Genomic DNA, 12,477 nt, shown 5'->3' with positions numbered 1-12,477 from the left:
CTTTATGTGTATATGTATATACGTAAAGGACTTGGACTCCAGTATTCGTCAAAGGAATGTTGTTAGGTCAGTTATGATATTCCAGGTTTAAAGAAACCAGCAATTGTGTGTAAAAGAATTTTTTCCCTTTCTTCTCTTTGATTAGTTTGGGGAAACTTAAAATTTAACATGGTTTCATTTAGTGAAAAATTTCCATTGTGCTTTCTCAAATGCCCTTGAACAAGGCATTGAAAACTACATTGCTTCCTTTAATAATGATGTTTTACTTATTAGAAACAAATTTCTCAATAACGTGTATTCAGAGACAAACTTGTGTGTCCTGAGGCAGAATCATGTTACAAAATATGTATTTTTTAAATTTGTAAGAGAAAAGAAGGTAAAAGAAATAAGACAATTCTTCTGATCATACAAGTGGATATCTAGAACAAGTTTTTTCTACTTTTGTCATTTTTTTTTACTTTAAACACCCAAAAATACCATCTCTGAGGTCTGGTATGACAAGTTAACATTTGGGAGGATCATGCAATGGTGGGAGGGTATTTTAAATTGCTCACTTTTAAACTACTTTTTACCTTATAAATACAAAGCCAAAAATCTAATAAAGAGGTAAAATTGGAGATTAGGACCTTTTCTCAAGTGCAAACACTCTTAAAATATATATATCTATATATAAAATATATATATATAGTTATGTCTGATGACTTTAAGACACCTATATGAAAGCATTCCCTTTGTAATATAAAACTTTAATGATGGTGGTAAAAGCCATAAATTATCTTTTTTAGATCATCATTCTTCACTATATTCCAAGGTCAGTACAAAGTTTTCTAATATATTCCAAGGCTTTTGGCCTGGTGCACTGCAGAAAAACAGTTTTAATTTTTAAAATTAGACTACAATAATAATACCACCACATAGAATTTTAGAAATAAGAGATTGAGAAAGAGACATAGAGAACAGTCATAGAGACAGATGACATAAAGTGGAGCGGAGGGGCGGTTATATGAAGAACCTCATAAGGACAAAGAAATGCAAATAGCAAGAGTTATTCACCACCTGAAGATATGGGGAAAAATAGAGAAAGTATTTTAAATTAGGAATAAGTCTCAAACATGTTGATGATAAGATTTGAGAAGAAATCATCTAAGCAGAGTCTCCTAAAATGTTTTATTTAAACATGAGGAACCTGGAGTCATTCTTTTTGCCCCCAGAACCTGTTAATCTAGAAACAAACAGAAACAGATTGGAAAGGAAGAACAGGGGGATGACTTGCTCCTTTGACCATGACATGAGTGAGCCATATCAAGTCAGTGCAAGAGTCAGTAAGACAAACAATACAAAGAGTTATCCTTTTATAAAGAAATCTCTGTAGACTTAAATTTTAAAGATCAGCAACATTTAGGGTCCCTAGTCAATGATACATTCTTAAGGATTACTTTGTACCTTAGCAAAATTCACTAATATTTAAAGAGTACATTCTAAATGATTTTAGATTCAAATAATTTTAAAGGGGTTAAGTTTTCCCAGTGTTTGAGGATAGTACTTACTTTGACCCTATATGTGGTGATATTTGTGAGCCATACTCAGGGACAGCACAGTCATGCTTGTTTTACTTCAGCAGATTTTTGATGTTTCTCAGATGTGTGTGGAGGATACCACTTCCTTGCTGTGACCAGTGATTTTGGTTTTCTTTTTGGTTTTCCTTTACTTCTGATGATATATAAGCTAGTAAGTGATGTGCAAGAGATGAAAGAATGTCTAATAGTTAAACTTCTATTCGTATACTTATTTAGCAAATGTTTGGTGTCTCAATGTTTCAGGCAATGTGTTGGGTGGTGAAGATATTATGGAGAACAGGACAGAATTCCTTCCCTAAAGGAATTATCTGTCCAGTGATGTGTACAATCAAACAATTAAGGAGCTGATTACAATGTAGGATGGTGCATTATAGTGTTTCATATAAACACAAGATGGCGGAGAAGTACTTAAGTGAGACAGCTAATCCAGTATTACCAATTCAGAGAATATTCTCCAAAAAACATGACCTCTGTGTGAATGCAAGGAAGAGTAGCAGTTAGCCAGAACAGAAATATTCCAGCAAAGTCCCAGAAAAGAGAGAAAAGAAAGCACAGCATCTTCAGGAAGCAGGAAATCATGCTATATGACTGGAGTCTTGCAAGAGAGCTATAATGAGTTAGTGAAGGACTAACTGAATGAGTTAGTGAAAGATATTATTAGAGCCTTGTCCATCAGGGCATCTCAAACTTTGATGTGCAGTTGACTTTCTTGGGAATCTTATTATCTGTTAATTCAGTAGTTCCACAGTGGGATTGAAAAGTCTACATTTTTAACAATGTCCCAGATGATGCTGATACTGCTAGTATAGGGACACCCCCTTAAATGGAAAGGCTGCAAATTATGTTCAAGGGTTTGAACTTGACAGAGGATAGGGCAGCTAATTAAAGACATTCTCAGGCAGGAGAGTGATATGATACTTTTTCCATCCAAGGTGAATTGATTAGAGGGACACAAGACTGAAGGGAGAAAGACCAATTTGGTAAATCAGACATAAGATAAGAATGCCTACAGGTAAGACAATAAGGATGAAAAGATGTATACATGGATATTGAAGAGGGAGGATGAAGAGCATTTGAAGGTCGATTGGATGTAAATGATGACAGAGAGCACGAAAAGTGCTGCAGATGATTCCAATATGGGACAACTGGTGTCATTTGTCAAGCTGGAAACGTAGAGAAAAGTGGAGGTCTGGTGGGAGTAAGAAATATTAAGCATTCCATTTTGGAGATGTTGAATTTGATGAATTTATGAAATATGTATTAGTAAGTGTAGCAAGGTAGTTGCATATTAGTCCAGAAGTCAAGAGAGACATGAGAGTAATTTTGGCATGGTAAGATAATAATAACTAATAATTTTTAAAACATATGGTTCTAGATACTGATATACACCACCTCTAATCTTTATAAAATATGGTAGGCCGACAGGACTCATCCTCTTTACACTGCATCTTGAAGAATTGGTAAGAAGAAGTGTTTCTAGTGACCAAGACTTGTCAGAGTTTAGAGATGGAAGAAACCTTAACAGTAAAGATCTATCCCATGGTGATTCACATAGTTAGCAATGAAACTGCTGCCCCAGCCTTAGATCAGTGTATTTTCTCCTACACAATGGAAAACTTCACAAAAGAAGGCATAGTCTGGGCATCAGGACACAGATGCAAGGCTGTTTCCTCTGCTCTTCTCTAACTTAGCCATGAAGATACCTCTTTCCACAGTAACCTTACTTAGGGAGGTAGAGCAGACATCAGCACAGTTAGAACAATGGAAAGCAATATCAACCATATCACCTTAATTGGTGTGATTCCTGGCCATGTGTGCTTAAAAACTGGGCATTATCATACACAGGTGAATAAGATGATAATTGAAATGCAAATCCCATTCTCTAAATTTGTAGTGTCAACTAAAGGTGAATTTCAGAGTCTCCATGAAAAATGTTTGTAAATGCTGTGAAAAAGCATTTAACAGCTTAATAACAGCTTAAGAATTACCTTACTTCATAGCAAATGTTTTATTATATTTAATGAGTAATGAAAATACTGTTGTATTTGCTTCCACCCTGTTTCCTGTAAGAAGAAGCATAAAATTGTGGAAGTTTATTTACATTATACAATTTTATGATTATTTACAGAACAAATATGTGTCAGAACTTTAGCCTATAAAGCCTAATTAAGCACAGGAAAAACAGAGGTAGAAATTATAGTTCAAACACTTGTGTGGAAGAGGATATGCTCCCTAAAGAACTGAGTCACTGGGGTTTACATGTATATATTGCTTAAGGAAAGAACAGAAGAAACAAACCAGTCAACAGATAGAAGTGAGAACATTGGAGGTAGGCTCTTGCATATTCTTTCATTTTTGTTCTCTCCTTTTTTTTTTCTTCCAGGCAATTGCTAGAATAAAATTTTGTTAGTGAATTCCACCATGTTAGATCTGATATCCTGCTTCTTTAAAGTAACACTAATTAATTGATATCCATTAAAAGAGCTAAGAAATCTGTGGAGACATAAAATAAATACACACATGTAGAGATTCTGCTAAAGAAACATTTCTCATTGACGTTATTATCATAGCTAATCTATTTACTTGAAAATGTAACTTATTTTTTATATTCTATTGACAAAAAATTGAAACACTCATAAAAAGTTAACTCAAAAGAAAGAGAATAGAATTGTCTTCAAATAGAATAATTTCTGCCTTATTCTACAGATTTTATACCCAACAAAAGCCACATAAAACCATAGATTTAGGTAATAAATGGGCCATTATGAAAGCATTCGGAGAGGATATTTATTTGGCTTACTTATATATTAAGTTAATTTTGAAGCCAGAACAGCAGCCTGTTTCCCTACCTTCTAGTCTATTGTTCTTCCACTACAGCACAACCTCAATATGGCTACCCCATTTGTAAGCAAAATATTTTTTGTCCTAACTCTGTAGTATACAAGTTCTCACTGTACAAACTGGGTAGCAAGACAGGCAACTTATCCTTATATTTCTTTCCTCTCAAGTTAAAAAATAAATCATTTTGTGAATTAACTTAGAAATATAATTTAAAGATCACTTTACTACATACTCAATCATTGAAACAAACTTAAGAACCATTGGAGATAATAAGATAGAAAGTAATTGTACCTGTCAAAATTTCATTGATGAGAGATGGAACCACAGTTAGATCCCAGGTGTCTATACCAGGGGACCTATTCTAAAATTCTGTAGGATAAATGCAGATACTTAGAAACAACCATTCATAGAAATTAACTTGCTTTTCCAAATTTATATGGCAAAAGTTAGGCAGAAATGAGGCTAGAACCCAAGTGAAATTCATTCTCAATTTGTTGCCAGATAGTTAAGAATTCTCGAACCAGTGATCTATAATCTTTTTTCTCTCATTTTTAAGTGATATACTTTATAAGGCAGTGTTATCATTAGAATAACGAACACACTTGCAACATTTATTTTAAGAGCTTATTTCTGTTTTTACTTTTTATAGTTACTTGGTGTGCTAAAAAATGTGACATTCACTGATGGAGGGAATTCATTTCATTTTGATGCTCATGGGGATTTAAATACTGGATATGATGTTGTGCTCTGGAAGGAGATCAATGGACACATGACTGTCACCAAGATGGCAGAATATGACCTACAGAATGATGTCTTCATCATCCCAGATCAGGAAACAAAAAATGAGTTCAGGAATCTTAAGGTAATCTTGTTGTAGGCTGCTTTGTAGCACTCAAAGCAATTGGTACCTCAACTGCAAAAGTCCTTGCCCCACCAAGACCTCCAGTGACCTTCTTGCCTGTTTACTGTCCCCACCTTTCCTCCTCAAATTCCATGGTCAACTATTTAACTCCCCCTTGTACACCCTCAATTCCCCTGCCCCTCTCTTCATCATACTCATCTGGCCAAGCACAATCCCTGTTAATCAAGTTTCTGCCTAATCAATGTAGCTCCTATTTAGCTGAAGTTGGCAAGAAAGGAAAGGAAAGGAAAGGAAAGGAAAGGAAAGGGAAGGAAAGGGAAGGGAAGGGAAGGGAAGGGAAGGGAAGGGAAGGGAAGGGAAGGGAAGGGAAGGGAAGGGAAGGGAAGGGAAGGGAAGGGAAGGAAAGGAAAGGAAAGGAAAGGAAAGGAAAGGAAAGGAAAGGAAAGGGAAGGGAAGGGAAGGGAAAGGAAGGGAAGGGAAGGGAGGGAGGGAGGGAGGGAGGGAGGGAGGAAGAGAGGGAGAAGGAAAGAAAGAAAAAGAAAGAAGAAAGAAAGAAAGAGAGAGAAAGAAAGAAAGAGAAAGAAAGAAAGAAAGAAAGAACGAAAGAAAGAAAGAAGAAAAGAGAAGAGAAAGGAAAGGAAAAGAAAGGAAAAGAAAGGAAAAGAAAAGAGAGAACAGAAAAGAGAAGAATAGAAGAGAGCTAGGGAGGGAGGGAGGTCGCTGACTAGTCTCATTTTAAATTCATGATCTCTAGCTTCCAGTGGGCTCTTAACGCTGCAGGGCAATCAGATTATTGCCCTAGTTCATGCACTCACTCACCTTCCTAGATGGCTATTTTATGCCTTCTCTTCTATCCTCTGAGATCAGTACATCTTTCCCGTTCTCACTTCAGTTAACTCTATTTTCTGTTCTAACAAAACTGAAACATCAGAAGAGAATTCCAGTGGCCCCTGCCACCACATCAGGGGTACAGAAGACCAGTACCCCTGCCTTCCATCTGGCACTATAGATGGACTGTCTGTGCTTCTATCCAAGGTCAGCTCCTCCACTTCACCTTTGGGTTCCAACCTCTTTCACTTATTCAAAGACATTACGTTAATTTTATACTCTCTCTCCTTTATTCTCAATCATTCCTTCTTCTACATTATCCACTTAATGAAATAAATAGGTCATTATTTCTCTCATCTCAACAAACAAAGAACCTTTGTTGTTCCCTCAAGTTTTTCTTTGTATACTCTATTTCTCTTCAGTAAAACTCCCTGAAACAGTTGAATGCATTTAATGGCCCCAATTTCTCTCCTCCCATACTCTTTTGAATCCTCTTCAATCTATCGAAATTGTTTCTGTCTAGCTCACCAAAGTTAATAAAGCCGAATATTATCATATATTCACTTACCAGCTAATTATTCTCCCCCCAATGACATCTTTTCCTTGTTTGCTTCCATCACACTACATTCCCTTGATTTTCTTCCCGTGTATCTGGCCACTAATTCTCTGTCTCCTTTGCTAGTTCCTCATCATTCACACTACCTCTAATCATTCAGGTGCCCAGGACTCAGAACTGCTCCTCTTTTTGTCTACCCCTTTCCTTAGTGATCTCATCCAGGTTTGGGGCTTTAAATGATATTATACGGGAGACTGATGACTACAAGATTTTTATCTTCTGACTTCTAACCCAAATAAATAATCAACTGCCTAATTGACATCTCTACCTGGATGTGTAGCAGTCAAAACAGAGCTGATATTCTCTCCCAACCTACTCGCCTCTCAATAAACAGCAACCCCCTTCCCCTAGTTGCTCATGAGAAAACCTGCTGGGATTCTTGTCACCTCTCTTTCAGTGACACTCCATAACCAATGAGTTTTACTTTCAAAATGTGTCCAGAACCTGACCACTTTTTACTACCTACTCCAGTGCTGTTGCAATCATTTCTCACCCAGATTATTGCAGAAAGTTTTCTGCCTCCTCTCTTAACCCTTCGGTCTATTTCCTTTTTTTTTTTTTTTTTCCCGAGATGGACTCTTGCTCTGTCTTCCAGGCTGGTATGCAATGGCGCAATCTCAGCTCATTGCAACTTCTGCCTCCCAGGTTCAAGCAATTCTCTGGCCTCAGCCTCCTGAGTACCTGGGATTACAGGCGTGCACCACCATGCCCGGCTAATTTTTGTATTTTTAACAGAGATGGGGTTTAACCATGTTGGCCAGGCTAGTCTTGAACTCCTGACCTCGTGATCTGCCTGCCTTGGCCTCCCAAAGTGCTGGAATTACAGGCGTAAGCCACTGCGCTGGCCCCCTTCAGTCTGTTTTCAAAACAGAGATACAAGTGGTCCTGTAAAACATAGTGCTCTGCTCAGAATCTTTTGATGGCATCCTATTGCTCTGAGGGTAAAAGCCAGTGTCTTTAAAACTTCTACACAATCTACCTCCAGTACCACCCTGACCTTATCTCCCACCCTCCCCTTACTGTACAGTGTTCCTGCAATCCCCACAGGCTTTTTGGTCTTCTATGCGTGTCTTCCCTTCTCATAGCCCAAGCACTTTGCCCTTGCTATTTCCTTTGCCTATAATAATTTTCTCTGATGTTCATGTGGTTAGTTTTCTTATTTCTTTCTGTCTTTTCTAAAATGTCACCACCTCAGTGAGGCCTTCTCTGGACACCTTATTTAAAAATTGCAACATCAACCTAGTAGTTCTTATTCACTGTCCTATCCTTATTTTTCTCCTTAGCACTTATAACTTTCTGTCATTCTGTACATTTTGCTTATTTTAACTCTGTCACTCTTGTCAACTAGAACTTAAGTTCTATGAGCTAAATATTTATGTCTCATTCCCCACTGTGGCTTCAACAATTAGAACAGTGCCTAACATAGATAGGCACTCAACCAATATTTGGTGAATGAAAGAATGAACATAGTAATGCTGTAAACCATTTTCCTTAATCAGATTTCCCCTGGCTGTAAAAGTTTTAGTAAAGCAAGACACTTTTTCCTTGAAAGACATAAATGTAGCCATTCTTCTGTGTTCTCAAACTTTCGCTGTCATCATCTTCATTTTTCTTACCATTATCCTCACAACTACATTACGAACCCAGCACTCTGCTAAACACCGTAACTCACACTGAAACTTTTAAAACATGCTCTGATTCATTTTCTTTTTGAATACAGAGATGGCTATTATTTTTGCAAGAAACACTGTTAATTGCTATCAATATTTATCTCCAGACTCTGTAGGGAATTCACTTAATGAAGAGAAGGTGATAGAATGACAGGTAATTATGTGAGGCTCTTAGTGACTAAATGGAAGGGGCTGACCACTATGAACAGAGAGACAAGTCTTCCCTTCTGATGGAGACACCTATAATTATTTCAAGGATACACTAAAAACCAACAGTATCTGAAATCATTTAGGTCAGATTTCTGGATTTGTCAATTTGCAGGCTAGTTGGGGTATTGACATTTCTGGTAAGTCACAAGAACTCATAGTACAAAACATCAGATAATCCTAAATCAATTGAAGCCTAAAGTAATCAGTACAAGATTTTAGACTGTCTTTGCTCTTGATGCGGAGGGAGAGAAGGGACCCTAACAAGGTCCGGCTTTATCTCGTAGTTAAATCCTTTTGTGTCCTCTGAGCACCCTCCAGGAGAGTGGATACTTTAAAAGTTTACCCTGGGGAATTCTCAAGGCATATATACTACCTGGTGAAAACCCAGGTCAGCAATAAGTGGAGAGAAGAAGAAAACCAGTGCTTGCAGACCCAGGGCCTACTGAATCTTTTCTTTTCTATCTCAGACAGATCAATTGTATCTTCCAGAGAAAGACTGGTTAGCTTAGTACTTCAATTGTGTTCCAGAGTAGGAAATAATGGATAACAGAATCTTGAGAAAGACTCATTTAACCATTCTGCCCTGCTCCGACGGTAAAAGTGACAAGACAAAGCAAATTTCTCTCACAAGATATGCCATGAAAAAGGGACTATGAATAGAGAATAATAACATAGCTGAAATGCAAAGAATTACTAGCTAGGGTTCCATAAAAGTAGAACACTGCATGTAATTCAAATTGTGACATGCAAATTATAACTTGAATTCTCAAGATTATTTAAATATTATATATTTAGGGCTGTCTTTTAAATCTAATATTCTAATATTAGAGTATTAAGTTTTAAATTTTATTTTAAACTCATTTTTTTTTTTTTTTAGTTTTTAGAGTTAGATAGGACATGATCCTTGCCAGCATGATAAGAACTTTCTTTTAAAGAATACAAAAATCTAGCCATGTGCTATTTTCTTATCTAGTGGAACCCCTCATTCAACATGGGATTGAAACTTCCCAACCATCATTATTTTCTTTAGTTCTAGCATTACACATTTCTCCCTCTACTAGGGACTTTCTGAAAGGGCTAATTTCCATAATTTGCTTACAGAAGTTTTTAATGCGACAAAAACTGTGTTCTTCTTAAAGCAGCTTCTCCATCTTAAAAGCTTGTTTACATTTCCCAAGATGGAAAAAGAGTCTATAATCCTTTGAAAACAGACCAAAATAGTATTTAGTAAATATATCTTAAATTAAGCTGAGGATAATTGATTAGGATAATTCTTTTTACAAATTTACTTGTGATTTTTTTTTTCACCTTTAATATAGCAAATTCAATCTAAATGCTCCAAGGAATGCAGTCCTGGGCAAATGAAGAAAACTACAAGAAGTCAACACATCTGTTGCTATGAATGTGAGAACTGTCCTGAAAATCACTACAGTAATCAGACAGGTAATTACAGTCACTCCACATGGATAGTGATACATGTGAATCATTCCTCTTAGTTTTTTTTTTTTTTATTTGCATGAATTTGATTTTGGTTTGGTTTTTCATTTGAAAAAATTTAAAAAGCTTCCCATGCTCCTGTGAAATTAAATTCCAGTGAAGTTTCATTTTATCTTGGAATTTGCTCTATTGTGTCAACAGGTGCACAGCCAATAAACAATAGAGATGTAAAAGTTACTTTACTTCCAAGGGAAAATGTCATCCCTTCACTCATATTTTCTAAAGTATGTAACTCTTAAAGTGATGCAACTTCTCCGTCAATTTTGTCCATGTATCCCTATACAGATGTGCTTGGCTTGTAACTGAGGTACGAAAGAATACAAATAAGTAAACGCTGAATTAACTAAACATAATAGAAACCCAGAGGCACCTGAAGTTGAGAAACAGGTGTGCACATCCTGACGATCTCATTATGTCTACCAAGAACAAAAGTTAAACCTGAAAGCAACTTCTTCTGTGAGACAAGGGACCAACTACTGACAGGGATGAGATGCTGGTAACTGACTGTTTGCCAACCCTATCTTTAAAAATTTCACAAGATGAAAGCAAAATACACAAATTAAAGTACGAGAGTGAGGTCAGCAGCCTTAGGAGCCTAAAAAGAAACTATGAGCACTTTCCCTGGAGTTCAGCCTAATTTAAAAGCATCAGATTTCCTTGTTTATTAGAGCATTCCCATTCATCTTGTAGAAAAGCTGAGAACTCCAGAACTGGAATAGTCCCCAGATACCTATTCTTTTTGCTTATTGGCTTCAAGGAGAAAAGTACACCAATGAAAATATTCCAAGTTTCATGTTCTGTTATTGTGTCACAAAAAAAAATGTCATTTATTCCAACCTGAGAGTATCAGAACTTTATATGTATCTGCATTTTATTATCTCACATTTAAAATTTTCCCATTCCTTGGTATGTTTAATAATGTTTATATTAGTGGAAGTGAGCATTTAAATGATGAATAAATAAAAATGCTATACCACCGCCTAAAAAATTAGATAATTAGGGAGGGAGTTTTTCAGGCAACATGGTAACTAGCAACTATCTTCCAAGTGACAGAAATAAAAACACCAAGGAGTATGTAACATTTATTTTCCATAAAGATGTACGGGACTCTTTAAAGGCTGTATCTGGGTTTTCTTTTGGTAACCAGGGTAAGTCGCTTCCAAGAACAAATGTAGAAATGTAGAAGACTGAAGACAACTTGGAGGATAAGCTAGGAGTTAGGAAAGCCTAAACGGATACCATCTGCTGTTCCTTTCTATCTCTAACACACAGCTCTCATACCTAGATGAGGCCAGTAAATGTCCACTGGACGAATGAAATGACAGACACTAGCAACTGTGGTTACGGGGCAAACAGAAAAGAACAGGTATTTTCAGGGGAATAGAGTTCAGAAAGAGGAGGAGGCTGGAAGGGTCATGAAGTTTATAAACAGAAATACAACCTTACTTTGAGGTTAATAAAGAAGAGAACACAAAATTTTAAAGAGTTGTACAGACACTGTGGGGTGTAATCTGATGAATGCCCTGACAGAGGCCCTTTGGTTGCAGCTGGGACTCACCAACTTTGGGTGGCTGGAATGGGGAGCAAATGTAATATCATTTCTAGAGATACAACTCTAACATCAACTGTTTGTGCTGCCCTGCAGCCAGAATCAGCATAAATACTTTTCAAAGTTATCACTTCCAGTGCGAGAGGCTCCGATTTACCCACTACTTGGAAAAAAAAATAAACTTTAATTCTTCAATTGCCATTGACTGCAATTTTGCATTATCTCACTTTTAGAAAGAGACTTCAAGCTTTTAGAGTAACCTAGCCATAGTGCCTCTTCTTTTTTTTTTTTTTTTTTTATGTGACCTTTCATTTTATTTATTTATTTTTAATTTTTAAATTTTTTTTTTAATTTATTTATTATTATTATACTTTAAGTTGTAGGGTACATGTGCATAACGTGCAGGTTTGTTACATATGTATACTTGTGCCATGTTGCTGTGCTGCACCCATCAACTCGTCATTTACATCAGGTATAACTCCCAATGCAATCCCTCCCCCCTCCCCCCTCCCCATGATAGGCCCCGGTGTGTGATGTTCCCCTTCCTGAGTCCGAGTGATCTCATTGTTCAGTTCCCACCTATGAGTGAGAACATGCGGTGTTTGGTTTTCTGTTCTTGTGATAGTTTGCTAAGAATGATGGATTCCAGCTGCATCCAAGTCCCTACAAAGGAGAATTGCACCCTTATTCATGAGAGCAGCTCCCATACATTGAGGGTCTTCTATGTGTAATGGTCTGTGTGAAGCATTTTACATTTATTATCTCATTGAGTACGGCATCCCAATAAGGCAGAGTCTTTTCATTTTATTATTTTTTGAGATATGGGA

General features: G+C 36.7%; 1 protein-coding gene across 1 annotated transcript in view; it reads left to right on the top strand.

Moving 5' to 3' along the window:
- Nucleotides 1-12,477, top strand: part of GPRC6A (G protein-coupled receptor class C group 6 member A) — a 42,143-nt gene that overhangs the window by 19,203 nt on the left and 10,463 nt on the right. Inside the window, exons 4-5 of the mRNA XM_001111107.5 lie at nucleotides 5,068-5,280; nucleotides 9,924-10,047. Coding sequence (XP_001111107.3) covers nucleotides 5,068-5,280; nucleotides 9,924-10,047 — 337 coding nt within the window. The remainder of the gene's footprint in view (nucleotides 1-5,067; nucleotides 5,281-9,923; nucleotides 10,048-12,477) is intronic.

Source organism: Macaca mulatta, chromosome 4 (assembly GCF_049350105.2).
Source record: "Macaca mulatta isolate MMU2019108-1 chromosome 4, T2T-MMU8v2.0, whole genome shotgun sequence".
Taxonomy (NCBI): Eukaryota; Metazoa; Chordata; class Mammalia; order Primates; family Cercopithecidae; genus Macaca; species Macaca mulatta.
This window is presented reverse-complemented; position numbering and strand designations above follow the sequence as displayed.